Source organism: Lissotriton vulgaris, unplaced genomic scaffold, assembly GCF_964263255.1.
Source record: "Lissotriton vulgaris unplaced genomic scaffold, aLisVul1.2 SCAFFOLD_2103, whole genome shotgun sequence".
Lineage (NCBI taxonomy): Eukaryota > Metazoa > Chordata > Amphibia > Caudata > Salamandridae > Lissotriton > Lissotriton vulgaris.
This window is the reverse complement of record NW_028246552.1, coordinates 106,238-133,036: the sequence shown is the minus strand read 5'-3', so window position 1 is coordinate 133,036 and position 26,799 is coordinate 106,238. Positions and strand designations below refer to the sequence as shown.

General features: G+C 43.9%; 1 protein-coding gene across 1 annotated transcript in view; it reads left to right on the top strand.

The window, feature by feature from the left end:
* Window positions 1-26,799, top strand: part of PIK3R4 (phosphoinositide-3-kinase regulatory subunit 4) — a 250,220-nt gene that overhangs the window by 125,741 nt on the left and 97,680 nt on the right. Inside the window, exons 16-17 of the mRNA XM_086949456.1 lie at window positions 20,389-20,520; window positions 26,208-26,308. Of these exons, the coding sequence (XP_086805582.1) occupies window positions 20,389-20,520; window positions 26,208-26,308 (233 nt within the window). The remainder of the gene's footprint in view (window positions 1-20,388; window positions 20,521-26,207; window positions 26,309-26,799) is intronic.

The window sequence follows — 26,799 nt, the reverse complement described above, 5'->3', positions numbered from 1 at the left end:
AAAAAACGGAGAACTCGAGACTGTCCATTGTATGCTGAGGATTACAAGAAGAGGGGGTGATTCTTGATTATGACTTCTGATTGTTATGGCCACTTGGCTATCCTGGACATAAGAGCTGCCCTCGCTTGACAATTTTATGGCTTTCTGTTGCTTAATAGATGTCTGTCCTTGACCATATTGCAGGGCATCCTTTATAACATTTTACTTAGGCCACTTAGCATATTGATATTTCCTTGACATGGTGTGGCCATTCTTGAGATCCTTCTGGCTAGCCCTGGTATAATAGTGATCCATGTTTGACATATTGTGAGGATGGATTTTGTACAAGGTTTTGGGTACACATGAGGCATTTTTGAACATTTTGTGTGTTTTCTTTTTTTTGTTTTTTATAAATTTCTTTATTAACATTTTCTTTAATTCAACATTAATATAATTAACATTTGCAGGTATTGGAAGAAAATTCTGGATAACATTTCCATATAGAGGCATTGATAATTGCAATAGCGATACATGATTCACAGTTTTGTACTTCTCAGAACCACCATGTCTCAGTTCAACTCCCCCACCCCCCTCCGGCATCCTTTTATTCTGTGGTTGGATGGCCAGTTGTAAAACTTCCATCTTGAGGTCATAATATTGTATCCATGGACTCCATATTTTCTGGAACTTTTTTAGGCATCCGCTGGCCGCATAGGTGGTCTTTTCTCCTGTCATATACATATCCATCCCCCTCTTCCATTCATCCAATGGAGGTCCCTGCGTCGACCCCCACTTACGTTATAAATCTCTCTTGGCAACCACCAAGCCGAGATTGGTTAGTAATAGCTTTGGCTTCGGGAGGTCTACGTCTGTATGAATGCTCAATAGCACAAATTTGGGGTCTCTAGGTATAGCATCGTCTAACACAGCCTCCATCTCAGTCAGTACATTCTCTCAATAAGCTCGTATCTCCAGACACACCGATATTGTATGGAAATAGGCCCCAGATTCCTCGTTGCATCTGAGGCAATTAGGGGTTTCTGCACTCTCTATTCTATGTAAGGGAGATTGTTGTAATAAGCCCTGTGCAGGTATTTGAATTGAATATGTCAAAGCCTCGACTTAATGACCACTTCCCGTGAATGCATTAGCGCAGTCTTCCAGTCTAGATCTTCTAGGGCCCCTAGCTCGGGGTCCCATTCAGCTCTAAGTTTCAGAAGTGTGTCCGGCTGGTTATTTATTATGGTCCAGTTCGTCCAGGAAACTGCATTTTCTGCAATTTCGCCAATGAGGAGCCTGCCCGCTAACGCGGCATACTCTGGGAGCTTCTCCATGTCTATACGTTGCGCCTCCCACACATGGTCCAACCGCAGATATTTATAATGTTGTGTCTGGTGTAGATCGTATTCCTTCTGGAGGATGGGAAAGGTAGCAGGTTCATTTTGGTCTAGTATGTCTTTGAATTGGGAGAAACCCAGTCAATTTTGCGAATTCTTTGAATCTCCCTCCCACCAAAAGGGAGGTTTCTCTAGTGATTTTGTGTATTTTCTTGAACAAACTTCTGGCTTTCACTTGTATAATAATGGCTTATCCTTTATATGGTCTTGTCAACATTCTGGCTATTGCTGTAATGATACTGGCCCATACGTGATATATTATAGGATTCTTGACAACATTCTGGCATAATTGTGGCTTGCCCTTGACATACTGTGGACATATCAGACAACATTCTAGCTATCCTTGGTTTAATGGTGGCCTGGTATAGGGGTGACCATCCTTGACATATTGTAGACATCTTGGGCATTTTAACTATTGTCCATTACATAATAGTGCCCTTGTATATATATGCCCCTCTTGGCACACTAAGAGCACACTACATATTTATGGCAACCTCTGGTGTAATTGTAGCCCTTGCCTAGTGATGACCATCCTTGACATATTGGGGCCATTCTTTTTTTAAATGTTTTTATTCAGATCTTGACAATTCATTCATGCAAAAAAAATCAAAGCAAATACACAATCATATGCTGAAGAACAAATAATGAAATATTACCTCATCTCATTGAAAAGGATAAGGCCTCAGAATTTTTTTTCCCTCCAGAAATAAACACAGAAATTTTATCAAAAAACGTCCCCCATATTTTTGCAAATTTACGCAATCCCCCAATCCTTTGTGCATATATAAATTCACTTTTCCTTACTCTCTTCATTTTCTCATACCATTCATCCAAAGATGGTAAAACATCTGTTTTCCAATACTTGAGAATCAGTGATCTAGCAACCGCTATTATAATATATATCAGTTTTGCCAGCGGCTCAACCAGATTAAGCTCTGGATCAATACCAAATATGATCAGTCTTTCATAATTAACAATCGTGCAGTGCAAATGAAGTGAAAGCAAAGAAAAGATACCCTCCCAGAAGGCCCCGATTTTGGGGCATAAGGCTACTATGTGAGACCAATTAGCCAAATCTGGACTAGAACACCTAAAACAAGTAGAAGATGTATTGCTAAACATTCTAGCAAGAGCAGCGGGGGTATAATATAGCAGCCATTTACTAAAAAACAACATTCGCCTCCAGTTGGCGCCTCGCAATACCTAGAAATTAAACTTATATAAAGTTTTCCACATATTGGCTGTTAAGTTAAGACTTTCAAATTTCTGCCATTTTTTAGTTGCTTTAGTGCTCAGATTCTCCTCTCTACTCTGTGTTAGTCTTCTTCTCCATTTTCTGGTTTCACTAATAGTGAAGACCAAAATATATCATTAGCTAGATCTGAGGCTCGACTAATCCGATCTAGGTCATTTTGAACAAAAACTTTATATAATAGATTATATGAACCCCTAAGAAGAAAATTTCCTCCTATTAGAGAGAGCATCTCGTTAGGAGTTAGCCAAGCATCATTTTTCACAAAATTGAGTAGTGATGTAAACCCCAGTCTGACCCAATGTTGTATACTTTCTGGCCCCATTTTTATACCAAAACCAGTTATAGCATCACTAAATGGAGTTTTTAAACTGAAGAGAGAAAGTGAGTATCTCTTCAACATGGCGTCTCGTTTTAACCCTTTCCATGCTCATGACGAGCTCAGCTCGTCATGATGCACGGTTGAGCTGTGCTGATGACGAGCTGAGCTCGTCATGATTAGTAGGAATGACGAAAAGTCAGCATAGGAGGGGAAAACACCTAGCAGCCAAGGTGTTAAAAAAAAACAATTTAATACCTTGTATCTGGCTAGTTTGTGGGATTTGGGTATGGATAATGGAGAAGAGATTTTGACTTCTTTACATATTGTTTCGTAAAAGAAATTTATAAACAGTCCTTGACTTGACATTAAATGTTTGAATCTTGAGAGATACTGTACAAAATACGCAAAGTAATAGTCTCTAAGATTTGGGAGACCGAGACCTCCTTGTTCTTTTTCTGCATATAGAGTATTTATGGCAATTCGAGGTGTCTTTTTTGCCCAGACAAACGCTGAAAACATAAATTCCATTCTTGAAAAGAAGGATCCCGGTAATGAGCATGGGATAGTGGAAAACAAAAAGTTAAATAGGGGGAGAACCGACATCTTAATTAATGCCACCCGGCCTAAAATAGACAAAGGTAAGGTATTCCAACGTGAGAACAAATCCCGAACTTTTTTTATTAAGGGTTCAAAATTCAGAAAAAACAGATCACTCACGGATGGCGTAAAATAGACCCCCAAATATCTTTTGGGTCTATTGTTAATACAGTTTTGACAATCCGGGTGTAATTCGGGAGTAACACCACTACAAATCAAGATCTCGGTCTTCCTCCTATTGATTCGATACCCTCCTAATGCTTCAAATTCTGCAAAAACAAAAAGAGCCCGTGTTTGCGAATGCATCTCCGGTTTAAGGAGAAGCATAATATCATCTGCATATAACTTGATTTTATCCATAAATGGTGTAGGTGGTAGAATATCTGTAGAATTCCGGAGTGCCAGTGCCAATGGTTCTATGAAGAAGGCAAAGAGTACAGGGGACAGTGGACATCCCTGTCTTGTCCCTCTTTGCACTGAGATTGAGCCCACCATGGATTTATTAATGAGCACATGGGCTTGAGGAAAGCACTAGTGCTGTAAAACGCTCGGTGTTCAATAAAGCATACCTGGCCGATGCAACTTGGGTGACTCTATTGAAAAATGAAATAAAGGACTTTATTGATCGAAATTTGGGAACTGCTCCTATCCATATGGTATGGGGCTCACTTAAGGCATTTATCCGGGGGATTGCTATTGGAAGGGATGCGCGGGAATCAGCTGCGTTCAGGGATACAAAGAATCTATTACAGAAGAATATTCAGGATTTGGTAGAACAAATGTATCCGAATCCATCTGCTAGGCTGATTAACCAATTAAGTGCTGCAAAACGTGAACTGAGCCTACATTATTTTGAGAGAAGTGAGGAAATTTGCTGCAGGCAAGCCCAAAAAACATACGAACATAGCAATTTTACGGGCAAATTTTTGGCATGGCAGGTTAAAGAACAAGCAGCAGCTAATCTAATTCACTCTCTTAAATCTCCAATCAATGATTCTGATACCTCAGACGCAGCAGCGATAGGACAGATTATGTTGTCTCACTATGAGAAAATCTATACTTCGCATCATATTACGGATAAAAATAGATTACAATTTTTTTAAACAAGTAGAATCTTCCAACTCTATCTAGGACGGAGCAAGCAACAATGGCATCTTCGTTTTCGGAAGATGAACTAGAAGTTGTAGTTATTAAATCCCTTCCACAGGGTAAGGCTTGTGGACCAGACGGTTTCCCTGGAGAATTCTTTGTAATATTTTTCTCTTCCCTATCTAAACTTTTGCTCTTATTATCCAATTCCATGCTGGAAGGTGGTTCAATCCCATCATCATTCTATGACGGGACTGTGGTTAGCTTTTTGAAACAAGCATTTACAATGCAACGGTCTCGCCTTTGCAAAAGTTAGCGCTTTTGGCATTGTAAATGACAAATGTTTTATTTATGTGTTGGTTTTGGAAACAGATAAATAAATGGCATTGTCATGAGCAGTAGAGAGTGAGTAGTAGAGAGTGAGTAGTAGAGAGAGTAGTAGAGAGAGTAGTAGTGAGTAGTAGAGAGAGTAGTAGTGAGTAGTAGAGAGTGAGTAGAGAGTAGTAAGTGAGTAGTAGAGTGTGTAGTAGAGAGTAGTGAGTGTGTAGTAGAGAGTAGTGAGTGTGTAGTAGAGAGTAGTGAGTGTGTAGTAGAGAGTGTGTAGTAGAGAGTGTGTAGTAGAGAGTGTGTAGTAGAGAGTGTGCAGTAGAGAGTGAGCAGTAGAGACTAGTGAGTGTGTAGTAGAGTGGTGAGTGTGTAGTAGAGTGGTGAGTGTGTAGTAGAGTGTGTAGTAGAGTGTGTAGGAGAATGTGTAGTAGGGAGTGTAGTAGAGTGTGTAGTAGAGAGTGTGTAGTAGAGAGTAGTGAGTGTGTAGTAGAGAGTGTGTAATACAGAATGTGAAGTAGAGAGATTGAAGTAGAGAGATTGAAGTAGAGAGATTGAGGTAGAGAGATTGAATTAGAGAGATTGAGGTAGAGAGATTGAAGTAGAGAGATTGAAGTAGAGAGTGTGGAGTAGAGAGTGGAGAGTCTGTAGTAGAGTGTAGTAGAAAGTAGTGAGTGTGTAGTAGAGTAGTAGAGAATGTGTAGTAGAGTAGTAGAGAGTAGTAGAGGGTGTGTAGTAGAGTGTGTAGTAGAGTGTAGTAGAGTGTGTAGTGTAGAGTGTGTAGTGTAGAGTGTGTAGTAGAGAGTGTGTAATGTAGAGTGTGTAATGTAGAGTGTGTAATGTAGAGTGTGTAGTAGAGTGTGTAGTAGAGTGTGTAGTACAGTGTGTAGTACAGTGTGTAGTAGAGAGTAGCGACTGTAGTAGAGAGTGTGTAGTAGAGTGTGTAGTAGAGTGTGTAGTAGAGTGTGTAGTAGAGTGTGTAGTAAGTAGTGACTGTAGTAGATAGTGTGTAGTAGAGAGTGTCTAGTATAGAGTGTGTCGAAGAGAGTAGTGGCTGTAGTAGTGAGTGTGTAGTGAGTGTGTAGTAGAGTGTGTAGTAGAGAGTAGTGACTGTAGTAGAGAGTGTGTAGTAGTGTGTAGTAGAGAGTAGTGACTGTAGTAGAGTGTGTAGTACAGTGTGTAGTAGAGAGTAGTGACTGTAGTAGATAGTGTGTAGTAGAGAGTGTCTAGTATAGAGTGTGTCAAAGAGAGTAGTGGCTGTAGTAGTGAGTGTGTAGTGAGTGTGTAGTAGAGAGTAGTGACTGTAGTAGAGAGTGTGTAGTAGTGTGTAGTAGAGAGTAGTGACTGTAGTAGAGTGTGTAGTACAGTGTGTAGTAGAGAGTAGCGACTGTAGTAGAGAGTGTGTAGTAGAGTGTGTAGTAGAGAGTGTGTAGTAGAGTGTGTAGTAGAGAGTAGAGTGCGTAGCAGAGAGTAGTGACTGTAGTAGAGAGTGTGTAGTAGAGTGTGTAGTAGAGAGTGTGTAGTAGAGTGTAGTAGAGAGTAGAGTGCGTAGCAGAGAGTAGTGACTGTAGTAGAGAGTGTGTAGCAGAATGTGTAGTAGAGAGTAGTGACTGTAGTAGGGAGTGTGTAGTAGAGAGTAGTGACTGTAGTAGAGAGTGTGTAGTAGAGAGTGTGTAGTAGAGAGTGTGCAGTGATTTGAGTTTTACATCAAATTACAAACGGGAACGGAACAAACTCATCCTATACATTATTGTGGTAGGTGCCCACGCATATAGGGTTAAATGATGCGTTAGATGCCACAGGTCCCACCAACACGCTTCCTTTATGATAGGAGAATGCCCAACATCGCGGAGATTTGCTCTCTGCTCTAACCGGATAATTGTATTTTCAAATGTATAATGTTATCCTGCTAAACGAAGACGATGCTCAAACTATAAAAGAAGAGGGTTTCACAGATATGTTAGTCCTTCCGGGCAAACGAAATGACCCAAAGAAAGATCAAGTGACAGTTTAGAGCTCCAAGTGAGTCTTAATAAAATCAGTGTCTGGAACGCATAGCATCAAAAAACGAGCGGGGCATCAAACTGCAGTGTCATTCAATCAAAGCTTCAAGGCTTCTGAGCGCTAGCCGAGAATTATTTTTTGTGAAGCACTAATCACTGTGGAAGGTGCCCCTGCTATCCCAGATGTGAGAAGTCAGTCTGATATGAAAATAAGCAGTATTTGGAATGAATGTATTTGGCAGGGGGAAGGTGGGGCGGCGCAAGACCGTACTGACGAGTGAACAGGAGCCATTTTGTACCGAGTGATTCTGCCTGTGTGCATGTAGACAAACCAGGCAGCAGCATGAGCATGTGATTCGGTAAAATAACAAGCATTTACAATGCAATGGTTTTGCCTTTGTTAAAGTTAGAGCTATTGGCATTGCTCTTGACACTCTGAAGCTCCACTCTGCACTCTGAAGCTCCACTCTGCACTCTGAAGCTCCACTCTGCACTCTGAAGCTCCACTCTGAAGCTCCACTCTGAAGCTCCACTCTGAAGCTCTAAAGCTCCACTCTGAATCTGCACTCTGAAGCTCCACTCTGCACTCTGAAGCTCCACTTTGAATCTGCACTCTGAAGCTCCACTCTGCACTCTGAAGCTCCACTCTGAATCTGCACTCTGAAGCTCCACTCTGCACTCTGAAGCTCCACTCTGAATCTGCACTCTGAAGCTCCACTCTGCATTCTGAAGCTCCACTCTGAAGCTCCACTCTGAAGCTCCACTCTGAAGCTCCACTCTGAAGCTCCACTCTGCACTCTGAAGCTCCACTCTGAAGCTCCACTCTGCACTCTGAAGCTCCACTCTGAAGCTCCACTCTGAAGCTCCACTCTGAAGCTCCACTCTGAAGCTCCACTCTGCACTCTGAAGCTCCACTCTGAAGCTCCGCTCTGAAGCTCCGCTCTGAAGCTCCGCTCTGAAGCTCCACTCTGCACTCTGAAGCTCCACTCTGAAGCTCCACTCTGCACTCTGAAGCTCCACTCTGAATCTGCACTCTGAATCTGCACTCTGAAGCTCCACTCTGCACTCTGAAGCTCCACTCTGAAGCTCCACTCTGCACTCTGAAGCTCCACTCTGAAGCTCCACTCTGCACTCTGAAGCTCCACTTTGAATCTGCACTCTGAAGCTCCACTCTGAAGCTCCACTCTGAAGCTCCACTCTGCACTCTGAAGCTCCACTCTGAAGCTCCGCTCTGAAGCTCCGCTCTGAAGCTCCGCTCTGAAGCTCCACTCTGAAGCTCCACTCTGAAGCTCCACTCTGAAGCTCCACTCTGAAGCTCCACTCTGCACTCTGAAGCTCCACTTTGAATCTGCACTCTGAAGCTCCACTCTGAAGCTCCACTCTGAAGCTCCACTCTGCACTCTGAAGCTCCACTCTGAAGCTCCGCTCTGAAGCTCCACTCTGAAGCTCCACTCTGAAGCTCCGCTCTGAAGCTCCGCTCTGAAGCTCCACTCTGAAGCTCCGCTCTGAAGCTCCTCTCTGAAGCTCCACTCTGAAGCTCCACTCTGAAGCTCCACTCTGAAGCTCCACTCTGAAGCTCCACTCTGAAGCTCCACTCTGAAGCTCCACTCTGCACTCTGAAGCTCCACTCTGAAGCTCCGCTCTGAAGCTCCGCTCTGAAGCTCCACTCTGAAGCTCCACTCTGCACTCTGAAGCTCCACTCTGAAGCTCCACTCTGCACTCTGAAGCTCCACTCTGAATCTGCACTCTGAATCTGCACTCTGAAGCTCCACTCTGCACTCTGAAGCTCCACTCTGAAGCTCCACTCTGCACTCTGAAGCTCCACTCTGAAGCTCCACTCTGCACTCTGAAGCTCCTCTCTGAAGCTCCACTCTGAAGCTCCACTCTGAAGCTCCACTCTGAAGCTCCACTCTGAAGCTCCACTCTGAAGCTCCACTCTGAAGCTCCACTCTGAAGCTGCACTCTGAAGCTCCACTCTGCACTCTGAAGCTCCACTCTGCACTCTGAAGCTCCACTCTGAAGCTCCACTCTGCACTCTGAAGCTCCACTCTGAATCTGCACTCTGAAGCTCCACTCTGAAGCTCCACTCTGAAGCTCCACTCTGCACTCTGAAGCTCCACTCTGAAGCTCCACTCTGAAGCTCCACTCTGAAGCTCCACTCTGAAGCTCCACTCTGCACTCTGAAGCTCCACTCTGAAGCTCCACTCTGCACTCTGAAGCTCCACTCTGAAGCTCCACTCTGCACTCTGAAGCTCCTCTCTGAAGCTCCACTCTGAAGCTCCACTCTGAAGCTCCACTCTGAAGCTCCGCTCTGAAGCTCCACTCTGCACTCTGAAGCTCCACTCTGAAGCTCCACTCTGCACTCTGAAGCTCCACTCTGAAGCTCCACTCTGCACTCTGAAGCTCCTCTCTGAAGCTCCACTCTGAAGCTCCACTCTGAAGCTCCACTCTGAAGCTCCACTCTGAAGCTCCACTCTGAAGCTCCACTCTGAAGCTCCACTCTGAAGCTGCACTCTGAAGCTGCACTCTGAAGCTCCACTCTGCACTCTGAAGCTCCACTCTGCACTCTGAAGCTCCACTCTGAAGCTCCACTCTGCACTCTGAAGCTCCACTCTGAATCTGCACTCTGAAGCTCCACTCTGAAGCTCCACTCTGAAGCTCCACTCTGAAGCTCCACTCTGCACTCTGAAGCTCCACTCTGAAGCTCCACTCTGAAGCTCCACTCTGCACTCTGAACGGTCAGACTCCAAAAATCGGCCCTAATCACAATAGTATTATTTCACCTGCGTGAATATAAGTCTTTGAAATTCTGGCCAGTGGTAATACACACAAGTAATATAAAATTGTTGTTCCAAAGAGCATTAAATGAAAATAAAACAAGTACCAGACCCATTGACGCCTGCACCTTAAAAGTGAAACTGACTGAAGCAAGCGCCAGGGCCACGTTGAAAAAAAAAGCCACACACATTAGATGCAGTCAAGGCGCGCTCACGAGGTCAGAAGGCACTCCACATGAACAACTACCAGACACATTGACGCCTGCACTTTCAAAGTGAAATGAAACAAAGTGAAACTGACTAAAGGAAGCGCACGGCCCATTAGATGCAGTCAAGGCGCGCTCACGAGGTCAAATCAGCAGAAAAAGCTCGTAACAGTCTGATGTCCACAATATTCCCAGAAAAGTGGCAACATAAGTTGTCTCGCATAGACAGCAAAAGCTTCGCTTTTGCTTTCGTCTAGGCGAGACCTAAAAAGGAAAGGAAGCAAATGATCCTAACTCATATAGACCCATAACTTTGCTTAATTCGGACTATAAAATAATCTCTAAATTACTCTCAATACGCTTCAATAATATTTCTCCGCATCTGATTCATTCAGATCAAAATGGTTTTATTGCAGGTCGTCAACTCATCACTAACACTCACTATTTGGTTGAGGCCTTAGATTATTTTGAAACACGTAAGGTGCCGGCTTTAGTTTTTCTTTTAGATGCAGAAAAGGCTTTTGATTTGGTGGTTTGGGATACACTTTTTTTTATTGTACAATTTTTGGAATCCCCTCACAAATTATTACCTTAGTTAAAAATTTGTATCAAGGGGCCATTCTTGATAACATTTTGGCTACCTCTGGCATAATCGTGGCCCTGATGTGCTGCCATCTTTAGCATATTATGATAAAATTTGACACAGTTGCATCAATCTGTGGTAAAATGGTGTCAGGGTGTTAAAGCAGTGGCTGTTCCTACTATCCCACCACAATTGTGACCATGATAAAGAAACAGTAGAACTACTGCCCAATGGGAGCAGGATTCCACCATAAGGCTCTTAGTTGCCTAGTGCTATGCTTGGAATATTTTCCCCTCCTGTGAATCGTTCAGGTAAACCATTTCCTTTTGGACATGATGACCTTTGAGACAGAGTGCCATCTTCATAAAATAATAAACATGTCAAGTGATTAGTGTCCTGATCTCAAGAAGTCCCATTACATTACATTCAGTCTACCTGATGCCTAATGCAAAAGTTTAGTATGATTTAATATGCTTGATCTGACATAAAGCTGACTCAGTGCCAATTGTTTTTCCATCCCTGCCGAGTTTCTCAAAGCGCCAAGATGCTCTGTGGAGCGATATGATGCGCTATACAAGAACCCCATAACATTACATTACATTTTTACATTATATAAGAACGACTGGATCGCTGCACAGGGGCTCTGCTGGAGGCACACTCCATCAGACATTTTTTAGTTTCTGAATTATAAAATAGAGCTACAAAGCTTTATTAATTGCTTCAAAACTGTGTTCCTGCAGCCACTAAAGCTCCAGCACAAAGCGTGGACAAGGCTTCCCATATTCACCTGTCATACCTCACAAACAAGTGCCCTGGCATAATAATGCGTTATGGCTATTCCTGTCATCGTTCTGGCTCTCCCTGGCATAATTGTAGAAATCCCTGTGTAGAGAGTTGGCATCATTGGCATTTGATAACGACATGTGGCTGTGAAAGTCAGAATCCTTCCATGTGAGGCAATAGTACATTTACTACAAGTCCAAAGCTGGTATTTGAGACAAAAAATAGTCTTCTGCTCAAATACCTGAGAAAATTGTTCTTGATGGAACTGATTTTACTTCTCCAAAATGAAAAGTCTGCTTTCAGTAGCGAAGTGCATGTCTTTTTAGAAACTGTCATGGAATACTTCTGAACAAATGGATACATTTCTGAAACTTAATTTGAAAATTATACTAAAGTGAGTATTCATTCTGAATTTGGGATGATTATGGTTATATATCTATCGCCTGCCTTGAGAAGGGCCTTTTTGAGAACAGCCTTTACGCACTCTTTTTGCTGATTTTACAGGGACTGCAAGGAACGACCTTGGTACTGCATGTGTGTGCAGCCGGCATTACAAGGAGGAAGCAGCAGATTAGGAAATCACTGTTGAGGAAGGATGGAGCAAGCTTTATCTATTTATTTGTGGCCTATGGATTGCCCAGACCACATCAGTCATTTAAAAAAAAAAAAAACATACATGGAAAACATATTGGAGATGAATCAACATACATTTATAATCTGATGCTGCAATCAAATGTTTTTGAGATAGATCAATCTGATTCAGTTTTTCTCGAGGGAGAGTGTAGCAGTGTAACATAAGTCAGTAGAGATATATGATCTAATTGGTAAACATTCCTTTATACCCGTGGTAAATGTGGTGTACGTGTCATCATCATAATCACTATGATAACGCACGAAAATAGCATACTGTATTTGCACATGCCTTTTATTGATGATTGCAATTGGAATTTGGCGGTATTACTGAGTAATTGTGCAAGATACTGAGGATAACTGAGTAATGGTGAGATGATCAACATGTATTAATGTTTGCTAAATGATGGTACATATCTGGACATGCACAAGGATTAATTATTAATCGTGCACATGTACACAAGCAGCCATGTATGCTATGTAATGGCCTACCTCTCAAAATGTTTGAGTGCTAATATGGCCAGTCATTCAAGATAAACTTATTTACTATTCCAAAACTTTTTATTGTTTTTGAAGAAAAAGCAAAGATTGCAAACTATACAACATTGCGTTTATAGTTTACAGATAGCAATTAGGCTCTAATATGGGCAAACCAACTAATAAATTCAAGTGATCATGAGCGTGTCATTGGGGGTTGCGCCTGTTGGATATAGGTGTACCCATGCAAACTCAGGTAGTGCCTCCCAAAGTATTGCATGTTACTTTCTCAAAGAGAGAGAGAGAAAGTGGAGAGAAGTAAGACAGTAAAAAAACAAAGAGTGAAGTAGAAGGTCGGGCTGATTGCCCAAAGAAGAGGTGGAAAGGTAGCAGAGCTTTATGACATAGTATGAATAGACAGGATATTCATAAGAGCAATGGGAGCAGGGTGACCAATAGATGATTGTTGGAAAGTGGATTATTAGTAGGGGCAAATGTATATCTGCCACTGGCAGTAAGGCCACTAACACAATATAGGCTCAGAATAGGTCTTAGAGAATTATACCTATGCTCAACCCTTGGTAGCTTGTCTGCGAGCAGGCAGGCGTACCTTCAATGTATGTAAAGCACTTAAAAATGCCATTTCAGTAAATAATTAAGACACAATACAAAATTAAAATCCAACTCCAATTTATAAATATTGGAAACATTTGTTTCTTTAAAATGACACCAAAACGACTAAAATCCAATGTAGGGAACCGGATATATGAGTTTTAAAAGATTTATCAGTTTCTAGCACATAGAAACCTATAGCGCCTTATCAGGACATCTGGTCGTGATAGACCGGGTCAAAGTCAAAGTTTCAGGCTGACCAGGATGGAGCCCTGGGCAGCTACCCCTCGCGGTAGGTCTTGTCACAGTTTTTACCTTCTGACTTAGAAACTTTTGTGGAACTTTTTTTCCCGGGGTCTTTTGAAGCTCTAAGCCAGTCCGGATTTGGTGAGGGTTCACCAGATTGCCTTGCGACTAGCTCCTGGTCAAATTTATGGAAGTCAGACCCCCGGAGCGTCCGAGTGGAGCAAACCAATTATCCAGGCCGACAAGCAGTTGAAGGCAGGCGGCTTGGCTTTCGCGGTTACTCCCGGTCACCTTTTCCTTGTTCGGACTTGGAAACTTTTACAGAGCTTTTTCTCGCGGGGTCCCACGATGCTCTTCACCATGCCGGATCAGGTGAGGGTTCGCCGACCTCTGATTTCGACTACTCCCGGTCAAAATCTAGAAGTAGAACCTACAGAGCTTTTCAGTGGGGAAAACCTGTACGGCAGGCCGACTCGTTGAAGGCAGATGGCTTGGCTGACCAGGTTGAGTCGGTCCCCTTATGGAGCTTTTTACCAAAGTTGCTCCAAAGTTCTCCAAACTTCTGAAACGTCTTCCTGAAGTTCCCCAAAGAGTTCCAAAGTCTCTCAAACTCACTCAAAGGGTCTGGAAGCTCCAAGATGGTCCATGAAACTTGAATACTTCAGTTCCCACAATCCACTTTGACAAAACCCTTAAATATCCACTGGTAGTTCTCCAGGTTGAGGATTCTTGGTGATGATGTTCCAGGTGAGCTCTGTTAACCTGTAGCTTGCAGGGAGTCCACTCTTTAGTTCTTTTACATCTAAGTAATCTACAGGCTGTAGTTGCAGATGGTGCAGAAGGTGCAATCTTCACAGTGCAGGATTTGGAAATGCACATCAAACTTCCAGCATGGCCGTCTTGCTTTCTTAGAATTCAAGCAGCAGATCTGAGGGGCTCTACCCTTCTCAGATACTTATTCCAACTTCTCAGGGTCAAGCAGGAGGTCATTCCTGTCCAATGGGCTGCAGGGTTCCACCCAAAGGTCTGACCACTTCCTGCAGAGTGTGGCACTATTTTGTCCCAGAGCGCACCAATTCTTCCAAATTCATAATGGCTGATTTTCCAGCAGGGAGAGAAGAGCTGGCTAAACACACCCCCTGGATGGCTAATCTCCATAGTCTATCCCCCTTGCACCTGCTCATTCCTTCCTTAATCCTAGCATCTGCCTGGGGTTCACAAGGGTAAAGTTGTAAATGACACTGGGGTCCTCTCCTTCCCTTGAAGCCCATTGTTTACGATTCCTCCCCCCTACTCTGGCATTCCTGTGCAACATGACACTGCCCTCCCAGCAGAGTTGTTCAACCCCAGGGGCTCTTTATCACCTCTTCAAAGAAGCCTGGCTAATCCACTTAACTTTGACCAATTAGGACATACCACTGGAAGGCTGAATCTGGGCTTACAAACAAGAACGTCTTATAACTTCACCACTGCACCAACTATCTGCAACTCTGCAGGTTTCTTACAACCGAGCTCTTTTGAATCCCTTCGCTGACTCTGTACCACCTCCGTAGCGCGGAGATACCCCTTCGGGTGTTATTCGGGCGCTTAACAAGACAAATAAATGAATGACTTCTTGTATGTACATTTTAGGATAAATTCAACACTATAACATTGTTGGATTTATTAATAGCATTCTAGGAAGTCTTTGAATGGCATTTTTAGCCGTTTCCTATCAAGGGTTATTAGTTAATAACTTCTTGCCATGTTAACCTATGTGGCATGGGATTTGCAATGGGAAAAATGACTTGGGCCATTTGTCCAGCACCATGGCTTATACAAACTTATAAGTACTCTACATATATCTACAGGACCCCCACCCCAGGAACGCCTAGGGGAGACGTTAGGGGTTCTGAATATGTTAAAATATTGCAGATCCTCCCTCCACAGTGCTCCTACCACCAACGCCGATTTTGGGCAGCACTGTATCACAATGTTGGGAGTGAAATGTGCCATTTCACTTAACCGAGGGCATGTAAAACTCATTTTATAAGGGTCGTCCTTATAAATACATGATCCCCCACCCCTGGGACACCTAGAGGAGACCCTGCGGGTACCTAATATGCCCAAACATTGTAAGTCAACCATTTGTAAGTGCCCCAAACACCAAAGTCGAGTTTCGGCACAATTTACATTTTAAAAGCAGTCCTGCAACACAGGGCCCCTTTTAAACTGACCTCAGGCTTCAGCAGGGCACACATGCAAGGGCAGAAAAGGCAGCTGGCCTCTAAACTACCATGCCCTATTATATTTTAGGTCCTTAGAGGGTAGTTCATGCCAACCACAGAGGTACCCCAATCCATAGTGTACCCTTGTGTATGTAGGTGTTTTCACTGTATTCTAAATGTGTCTCTTTCAGGATAGCCCTGACCCTGGGCCTGGTTAGGCAGAGCCCAGGGTCAGTCAGTCAGTTACCACCAGTACCAGTCAGCAAAAGTTTGTGTACTGGCCAGGGCACAGAATGACTTTGCAACAATTATGGCATAATTCTACATGGATGTCACTGAATATAGATTTAGAAGAACTTGGACCTGGCCTTTGACATGGATGGGTAACAGAGCATACAAGTGTGTTGAAAGCGTCTCTAAAAGGCACTATTTTAAGGTGTTTTCTAATTGGATGTAGTTCTTCCTTCAGAAATGGGGCCCAAGATCTTCGAGAATCCTCCTTCATGTTTAAGTCTTTTATGTTTCTGTGGAAGTTGTTTGTGAGATGGTGAGGTCTGGCCAGGTCATTTCCGTGAATTGCCTTTCTATAATGTGCTCCTTTGTCCTACAAGGAGCTTGTACAGACTTGATACTCCTATTAATGTAGTGAAATATGGGAAGTGAACGAGAGCCAGATGTTCTTAAACATAGGTAATTGGAAGTTAGAGCTGTTATGTTACCTGTAGACAGAATGACATTTTGTTGTCCGATATAATGTCCGGATTTTTTCAGTTGTCGCAGGGGGGTGTGGGTTGGCCCAAGTCCAGAGGCAAGATGAAAGGAAGATTAGAGTTAGACCCATTGTTGAAGATGAATAATTGCAGAAAGGTGCAAATTTGAACATATACTAAGGATTACTTGGTGATAGATTAAATCTAAACATGCACTAGCGAGTAATGGAGCAAAGTAAACATGGATGTAATGCGTTATGGTGCAAGTCAGAATTATTTGCAAATTTGAACGTGGTAGTAATTAGTGGGCATTTTTTACATGATAGTGCCTACTCCTGCATATTAGTTGCACTGGCATAATGGTTCTAAATCCACATATGTACTTGTGTAATACGTGCACCGGTATGATGTGGGCAATTCTTTATATTTATTGTAGGTGTTCTTGTCACGACAGTGCACAACCCTGGTGTATTATTGTATTGGCATAATATTAGTGATTTGTGCCATCCTATAACACTATTACTACTGATGTCTGAGGCTTCAACCTGTGCTATCTGACTACATACATCCATGTACATGCTCATTTACTCAATCTTTCACCAATTCATCCTTCCACTGATTATTCATTTATGAACTCACCACATAGAGATTTATGAACTCAGTCACTTATTCATGTATCCTTGAATCCATTCAGCCATTGACTGATGACTTTCGAAATAAAAAAAGCTCAAGTGAAGTATTTCGGCAATGAAATTACCTCATCCAATAACAAACCTACGGAGTGTTCAAAATAACCAAGATGCTTATCAATCCTTCTTCCCTCGCTCCGCCCCTGGAAGCTTCTAACAAACTTTGTTTGCATCACTCAGGCTTCTTTGAGGGTAAGATCTTGGGCATTATAGAGCATCTGAAAGCAGCTGGCTCGCATAACCACACAGATGTATCTGAACTGGAGGACCAGACCTCTCTTTCTGCTAGTAACATTGTCGAGTCTGTCCCATTCGGAGAATAGACTTCATCCACATCGCCCATTACCCCCACTTATGGACAGAATTTACTCTCATGTCTCTGGAGATCTCTGAAAACATTCTCAAAGCCTACAAGTCCGGATCCTTCTATGACCCTTGCCCTCTCCAGATTCTAGCTGTCAATGCGACAGCCATTAATCCCACCCTGAATTCCCTTCTAAATGATTATCTGCGTCAGGCCATTGTCCCAAGCCTCTGGAAAGTGGCCAGGCTAATGATTATCTGCTTCAAAAAACAAAAGGAGGGAGTGAAGAGGTAGTCTCCTAAACGGGCACTGGAGGTGGATACGTTCTCCTTTGGAAATCTTTACTAAACACAAGGATCCACCTATTGATGGGTTTCTTTCAGTGGAAATGCTCTTGTTGTCAGAGGTGTGTCTCCTACATTGGTTGGAAGCACACAGTGTTTGCTTAAATACCCCTCACACCCTTGGTGTCATGCTTCATCATGGGGGTCTTCCAGTACCGCTTCGGGACAGAGCGTGCTACGACCTGCGACTACGCGGGAGCACTGATGTGTGGTGTAGGAGTTATGAGAGGAAGGGTCGAGGGTGAGTGAGAAAAGTGAATACTGTATACAGTACCCATTTGGTATTCTAATAGATAATTTAGTTTTAGACACACCTCTGACAAAGAGAGAATTTCCACTGAAAGAAACCCATCTACAGGTGGATCCTTGTGTTGAGTATATAATGATTATCTGCGTCAGGCCATTGTTCCAAGCCTCTGAAAGTGGCCAATCTAATTCCATTGTTAAAAAAGCCAAGGGCGGACAAAGTGGTCCTGGCCAATTATAGGCTGATCTCTTTGTGGCCAGCATTCTCAAAGACCCTGGAGAAGCTGGTTAACACCCAACAATCTAGATACCTTGACGCCAGTCAGTTGCAGCATCCCTCACAATCGTTTTTTCACCCAGGATACAGCACCAAATCCTAACTGGTTGAGGTTTCAGATGCTATTCGATAGGCAGTAGACAAAGGGAAGAATGCCGCCTTGCTGCTATGAGATCTTTTGGCCGCGTTCGACACGGTATCCCATCCTATTCTGATGCTACGTCTTCGTGACATAGGCATAGGTGGGACCACGTTGACTTGGCTAGGCTTGTCCTTTCCAGCAGATGCTAGTCTGTATAGATGCTGCCTTTTGTTTCGAACCCCAAAGCTCTCAAATTTGGTGTTCCTCAGGGCTCTGCCTTAAAACCCTACATTGTTTAATGTATACATGTTACCCATGGCAACCCTGGTGGAATCTTGTGATGTGCAGGTTATCTCTTACGCTGACAACATGCAGATTCGTTTGACTTGGGATGGTCACATCTCTGTTGCTCAGGACAGGTTTTTTGAATGTCTGTCAGCAGTATTTCAATGGATGTTCCAGAGTAACCTTCAGTGCAACACAGTAAAACGAAAGTGCTGTTCTTTAGTTCCCTTCCCCTTCTCTGGGACGGTGGAATATGGCCCTTCTTCCCCAACTTCCCAACTTTGACTACCAACTCAAGAGACTACAGTTGGTGCAGAACGCTGCAGCCCGGCTCCTGCTTAAGATCCCCTGACACACCCCTGTCCACGATTATCTGAACGAACTGCTCTGGTTACCCACCTGGGAGAACGTGAAATTCAAGGGCAATGCGCTCTCCCATAGAGTCTACTATGGCCTAGGGCCCAGTTATCTCACCAATTGTCTCCCACACTATCTCCTGCCCGTCCTCTGCACTCTGCTGATGTGCTGCTTGTGGTAGTGCCCAAAACTAGACGGAAGAGATGGGGAGGCTCTTCCTTCTCTGCACTGGCCGCAGCAGGTTGGGATTCTCTCTTCCTTTGCACCTTTGTGCTACCAAGGATGTGTGCTCTTTTAAGCGCAGGTTAAAGACCTGGCTATTTAATCCTGCATTTTAATTCTTTTCTTAGGCAGCGGTCAGTGGTCACTGACCTACAGCGCCGGGACACTCTAAGAGTAGCTGTGCAATTTACAAGTGCATTTTGATTTGATTTGATTTCGCCCACTCACCCATGCCCAAACACACACTCGCCCGCCATGTAAAATCCTGTTCACCTCTAAAATAACCAGGCCTATTGATTTAAGCACGGTTACTGCAGATGTTCATATATTATGTGTTTCATTATCATACCACCCACTGGTTTGTTCGAGGAGTATTAGAGTATAAGGGACCATGGTAAATGGCAGGTTCTGTTCTTTAACAAGGGATTCTCTTGCTGAGAGAAAAGTCTCTCTGCCTCAAAGAGAAAGTGCAGGCTCTTCACTTTCTGGGTTGTTTCCACCAAAGTAATCAAGCATCCGCTACTGCATTCACGGTTATTGTAGGAATGTAATTCATTACATGTATGGCTGGGCAATACTGGACCTAGACCAGATCAACTGCAGCTGCGCACCCACAGGTGTGCCGTTTGTCTTGGTAAAATGATGTCTTGATGAAAAATACTGGGTGTGTTTTCATTATAAGAGCAAATGGTAACTCATTGTTTTTTACTGACTGATACAACTGAAATGAGCCCAGTAAGAATATATAAGGATACAGTTTGGCTGGGTTATTTCAATGGACTGCATTACAGTTGTCATTTCATCTCACCTCTGCAGGAAGCAGTTTCCTTTTCTGGGGTTTTCTTACAATTGATAGCCAGTTGTGTCAAGGGAAACTCTATCATTCTTACAATTCATTAGAATGACAAATTAAAGACCAGGACTTGAAGCAGTGGGCCTGGCGACATTACATCAAGTGGCAAACCAAACCCTTGCGTTCTTGTTTAATTATTATCAGTTGCTATGGGTTATAACAAGTGAGCAAAAGGGTAATTGGTAATGACGTTTGTACTTGGAGCTGACTGTTTAAAGGGAAAGTGAGGAGAGGCACGTTCAAATATATTAAGAGGAGAAATGGTGGCCTATTATATTATTCCAGTGCAAAAGAGATTCTGGAGCTAGGGGACCTAATGCGAGGCTTGATAAGGGTGCTCAGGAATAAGCGTAGTAAATGACTACCCTGAACTAAATGTATGGAACTACAAGCCAGGTTTAGGCTATAATAACAAGTTAAGAAGGCCTGGAATGTGCACAGCTGAATACAGCAGTAGAGTGGGTAGCCAAGTGGGGTATCTGTCATCCTTCTATTTCCTTCTTAGCATAGTAAGATAATTCTTTTGTCTTGATAGGTACCAGCAGTGGAACCATGGCTTGCTGGGACATGAGATTCCAGTTACCAATCTCCAGTCATTGCCATCCAGCGAGAGCTCGAATCAGACGTCTTCTCATGCATCCTCTGTACCAGTCCTGTGTGATTGCAGGTGAGACGAAACTCCAAAATTCCTCTTTTCCTTTTGAGCTACTTTAAAAAAAGTTATTTTTATCCTTTTTGGATATCTTGGGTGTTTCCTTGTGCCATACATAAAGCAGTGTCTTTCCATATGCTGCTCTCTACAGATGTTTGAAAACTACAGTTAAATGCCTACTATACAATTCATTTTGCCATTACTTCTGATCACTGTCAGAATCAATCAATCAATCAGTGACACTTATAAAGCGCGCTACATACCCGTAGGGTCTCAAGGCGCGCGGGGGGGGGGGGGTGCCGCTACTGCTCGAACAGCCAGGTCTTCAGCTTCTTTCTGAAGGAGAGGTGGTCTTGGGTCAGGCGCAGGTCGGACGGGAGGGAGTTCCAGGTCTTGGCGGCCAGGTAGGAGAAGGACCTTCCTCCTGTAGTCGCTCTTCGGATGCGGGGGACGGCGGCGAGGGCGTGGTTGGCTGATCGGAGGTGGCGTCTGGGAGCGTAGAAGTTGACTCGGCTGTTGAGGTAGCTCGGGCCTTGGTCGTGCAGGGCTTTGTGTGCGTGGGTGAGGAGGCGGAAGGTGATTCTCTTGTTGACGGGGAGCCAGTGAAGGTCTCTCAGATGTCCGGAGATGTGGCTGGATCGTGGGATGTCGAGGATGAGTCTGGCTGAGGCGTTTTGGATCCGCTGGAGTCTCTTCTGGAGCTTGGCGGTGGTACCGGCGTAGAGGGCGTTACCGTAGTCCAGACGGCTGGTGACGAGGGCCTGGGTGACGGTCTTCCTGGTCTCTGTGGGGATCCACCAGAAGATCTTCCGTAGCATGCGTAGGATGTTGAAGCACGCCGAGGAGACGGTGTTGACTTGCCTGGTCATGGAGAGGGAGGAGTCCAGGATGAAGCCCAGGTTTCGTGCATGGTCTGTCGGTTTGGGTGCGGTGCCCAGGGCGGGAGGCCACCAGGAGTCGTCCCAGGCGGAGGGTGAGGAGCCCAGGATGAGGACCTCCGTCTTGTCCGAGTTCAGTTTCAGGCGGCTGGTCGTCATCCACTCAGCTACCTCTTTCATCCCTTCGTGCAGGTTGGCTCTGGCGGCGGTGGGTTCGTTGGTCAGGGAGAGGATCAGCTGGGTGTCGTCGGCGTAGGAGATTATGCTGAGGTGGTGTTTGCGTACGATGGCCGCGAGGGGGCTCATGTAGACGTTGAAGAGGGTGGGGCTCAGGGATGATCCTTGGGGGACGCCGCAGATGACTTCGGAGGCCTCTGACTTGTACGGTGGTAGGCGGACTCTCTGTGTTCTTCCGTCGAGGAAGGAGATGATCCATTCCAGCGCCTTGTCCTGGATTCCGATGTTGCTGAGGCGCCGTACTAGGGTGCGGTGGCAGAATAGCTAGCTTTAGAGTTTGACTGAGTGGCATAGATTGTTTCTAGAGAAAAAAAAGAGAATTTGAGACTGTGGTGCTGCAGGGGTATTTAATGCCTATCGTTTCTTGGATATCATAACTCCTTTTGTATCACTGAGTATAAGTTAGATCACATCTTGTAGCACAAGCTTCTGCAGCTCAAACTGTGAGTACGGGTAGAAGAATATGCCTTCTTTTAAAATATCATTAGATTTGGTTCTAGGATCATAATCCTAGACCACCCCAGTCGTTGTGCCCATTTCTAGTCGAACTAGGCAAAATTCCTGGTATTCCACATATTTCTTATGGTTTTTGGATTTTTTCTTTACACAAAGCTACCAAAATTGGGTTGTTATGCCATGCTGTGTAATTAAGTGCCATTGTGGTACAAATTTTCACAAACATGCCATTTGCGGTTCCTATTTATCATGAATGCCCAGAAACAACAGAGTGTGAGCTGCTGTTCACAGTGCTTTTGTGCTAAAATGTAGCGCTAAAAGACGAATTTGCATTTCATGGAATTGCATGTAGTTTTGCAGACATTTCGCATAATACCCCAAAAACAAATTACACGTGTTTTGGGTACCCCTGATTTCCAGCTGACTTTTGATATTCAAATGCATACCATTCTAAAGGTAGAATAATGTGCAGGATCTACTTTATCTATTAACTTACTAGCTGAAGAGGATCGCTTCATTCTGTGCATATGAAAATATTTACAAAATGTTCTGCAGTAGTATCGCTTCTTGATTTGAACTCACGGACTGCAGATTCCTGTCCAATATCTGTGTGTATTTTAGATATACATACAACTCCCTTTGGCTTTGGTGTTCCTTTTTTCCTAACAAGGGTGTTCTTTTCCAAATGCCTGTGCTGTTCAAAAGACGTATTTAAGTCTGGAAACACATCTGTTTCTATCAGAGAAATCAAATGCAACTGTAATTCACTTTCTTATATGAAAGAATTCTGATGGATGCTACTTACAGCAGATTCTTCACCTTTTGAATCTCCTCAGGTGCCAGACTGGATCCGGAATCTCGTGCACCCCAATAGGTATCAACTTCAGTCTCTGTTTAACTCCTTCCCGCCTTCGTACATGATGGCACAGACCTGCATATGGAACCCACACTTTCTGAATGTCTTTTTTTTCCATGCTCTTCAACGCATATTTGGAGGTCCACTCCTAAATTTGTAAAAAAAAAATCTTGAAGTTTCTCTCCAAACATTTTTGGCACATTGTTGCCTCCTAAAACATCTGTATTCAGTATGTGTTGAAAGCACCTACCGGTCACAGACCTGCAAGTCCTTTGTCTTTTGTGTATCCGCACCAACATGACTCCAAATCGCGCAATTAATGATCCCTGATGTATATGAAGGTCATCGGGTAGCGGGCTACCACACTGTACATCGCTGAACACACAAAATAGGATGGTTCTGGTTTCATTGGTTCAGACCTCCACAAGCAAGGTTAATCCAAACTCCGTTCCCATTGCCCTAGCGGAGTCTAAAAGGATACGATGGGCAAGAACATTTTCTTGTCTCCACCAGACTAGCTTTGCACTCCTTGAAAGTTGTTTGCCTTTTGTGTTGTTATAATCACTCCTTTATGGATATGGCATGTGAGATTATACCACTTTGCCTGAAGATTTTTGCAAAGTGTTTGCCCAAACAGTACTTTTGCTTAACAGTGCAAGATGGTCGAAATGCTAATAAATATATCTTCCATTCTGGGTATGACACCACTAATGCTGTTGCTTGTGCCAGAAGCGCTAACATCCTTATCAGATGCCATGCTTGGATGCCTTCCATCAGAGTTTCAGAAGTCAGCCAAACTGGCTTCATGAAAAGGCATGACCAGAAAATCAAAGTGTATGGCGAGAAAGCAGATGTGGCTCTTCAGCATTTTGAGGACAGCAGAACTACACCTCATACCCTCAATTTGCTTTTTTGGCGCACCTATTTCACCAATAATACTGTAGGGATAGAAGGTATTCAGTGGGCCTTAGATAGCACCAGAGGTAGCCATGAAAGCTGGTTCAGTAGTCAGCTCAACCTTTTCATGGCTGTCGGGGCTGCGGGGCAGGGTTGGTGCAGAAGACAAGGCCACCAGAATCAGTACTGATCCTCCTCCTCCTCCTCTTCTGGCACCACTCCTAAACCTTTTTCATATACCTTCCAGTTACCATTTGGAATTGGCTGGGCAAGGATCCAGCATTGCCTACATTACTGGGGCTTGATTACCTCAGACCAACGGGTCCTTCCGATTGTTCAATTTGGTTATTCCTTTCCCTTCCTTGACAACCGCTTAACATTTCTCCAGTTTTTGTTCAGGTCTATGCAGTTCATTCCAGATCTTCTCCAGGGGAGTGCTGATATTACTCGCCAATGGTGTGATTAAGATTGAAACCCAGGTGGAGAGAGAGATGTAGTGATGCTCTTAGAACTTCCTAGCCTCCAAGAAAGACAAGAGCCTAAGACTGATTTTACGACCCCAGGCTTGTGAACACGTTCCTCAAAAACAAGTTCAAGATGATGATTTTCGCAAAAATTCTCTTGGTCTTGGACTTCGTGGACTGGATGCAGCCTATGGAGTTACAAGATGCATCCATTCATGTTCTGATCCTGCAGTCCCACATGAAGCACATCTACTTTTTAGTGGGTCAGAACACTTTCAGTTCACCATCCTGCTCTTTGGCCGGACACTGACTCCTTGTGTCTTTCCGAAGGTCATTTCAGTGGTAATAAAATATCCTCGAAGGTCAAGGGTGCACATAATCCCATACCATAATGACTTACTGTTGAAAGTGGGGTTGCCTCTATTCTTTTTGGACAACTGCAAAAACGTTGTTGTCTGCCCTGAGAATTTCCATCAAAAATCCAAATCCCATCTTCCGTATCAGATCCTGCCCTTCATTATGGCCATCTTTGATGCATTCACTGTGAAGACTTCCTTCTTTAACAGCAAGTCCAGGTCCCAAAATTTCAAGGTAGAGCCATTGTTCCAGCCTTGGTGGGTCTGAGGTTGCTTGGTCTAATGACGTCATGCATCCTCCTTTTGGTTTTACGCCCCTTGGTCGATGGGGGCCTTGCACTGGAATCTATGGGCTTAGTAGGCACAGTATTGGGGCCTCATCCAACTGGTCACCAACCCCACACACAGCACAGGACACACGCTTGACTTGATCTTCCCTGCCAGCGATAGAGTTGAGTACAGTCATGTCACAGAGCTTACCTGGACCGCCCACGCCATCGTCCACTTCACCATCGAAGGATCCTCACTCACCACCACCAAGCCTCCCAGCTCCTCCCAAAACCAATGGCACCACCTACAGATGTGCATGAGCTATTCCAAGAGTTTCTGGACCTAGTATGAAAATCTGTGGAGATTCTAAAGGTGAAAGTGTATTGCCGACAATAGGCACGTTTTTACTTATACCTCACAACATATTCCTTGCTCCATCTGACCAAGGTCTATAATAGCCAACAGGGTCAGCAGAGCCAGACGCCCCCACCCTCACTGAAATCTGACCTTTGCTTTTAATCTTGGTGCTTTACACCAGCAGACCACCCAAGCGTTCTTAGTGGGGTGCAGCTTTCACATCCAATTACCTAGGAAGAAGGTGGGCCATGAAGCTTCGGCATGAAGACAGGATGAATGGGCAGAGCTAACAAACCTGTCTTCTATTACCTCAGCTGCAACTACACATACAACTTCTCTACCCTATATACTCATAAATGTGCTGAAAGTCCATCCCCCTTTGCCACAAATTGTCAGCATGTAGGAATCAAATTGGAGGCATGGCAGGCATCAGACCTAGATACTTGAAGTAATTGAGGTAGGTACACTCGGAAAACTGCACACAGGCTGGCCCACTTCAGCATAGAGTTCATGTCAATGAAAATCTCTGTTTTACTTCTTCTTTAAACACCTATCTCCTACAGTCACAGCTGCTCTAAGTACCTTGCTGTAGTTGATTCTAGTAAATCCACAGCTGCAAGAAAATGTGGGCCACCAGAATCTAATTTCCATTATCGCACTGCAGTGCTAGATCTGCATGTTTATTAAGAATGTTTCTGGAGGTGATCGTAAGTAAGGTTTTTTGCGACCATCTTGTCAGAGGCTTTCTGATGCCCTGGAATTAGGACCTATCTTGATTTGTTTGTGATATACATCGACAACCTTTACATTTAACCTAGAATCTATAAATGGAGTCTGTTACCCTGCAAAAGGATATCCTTCCCCGATGGTGCGTAATAAGAATGTTTAATAGTCTTTTGTGGCCTCTTGACTGTTACTCTTGTGTTAACAGCTGTTCAAGGCAATAACGAAGTTTCTATGTGGGATATGGAGACAGGAGACCGGCGTTCCACCTTGTGGGCCAGCAGTGCTCCTCCACTTTCCGAAATGCAGGTATTATTTTTTTCTTTATGTACATTGCTGGTTAATGTAAATCTTGAATAAACAATGGTATGTTCTCTTGTTTTGATTTTTTCTATCACTGTTCTGATCTCCGTTCGCATTATGCACTATGTGAATGGGTTACAGATCTGTAGATGCTGTTTCACTTGTTTCATTGATGCAATCAGAGTCTTTTTGCCTTGCGGAAATTCGGTTCGGGCATGGCAAAGCAAATAATGGAATTCTGTGCCTTCCAAATTAGGGTAAATGTCCCGCCATTGGGCAGATATGTGAAGGCTGTGATAAAGAGAACCATTTTGTAACAGTTTACAAATTGAGAGAAAAGGTGAGTGCTTCATGTAGTGAAGGCAAAATGGTTCCCAGTGCATCACATCATGAAAACAAGATGGCCGCCAGAAAGTTCCAGAAGCATTTCCGTCGCACCCACCGATTAAACAGCAACATCAGTTGAGGCAAGGAGGAACTGAAAGTGGCTGGTTCTC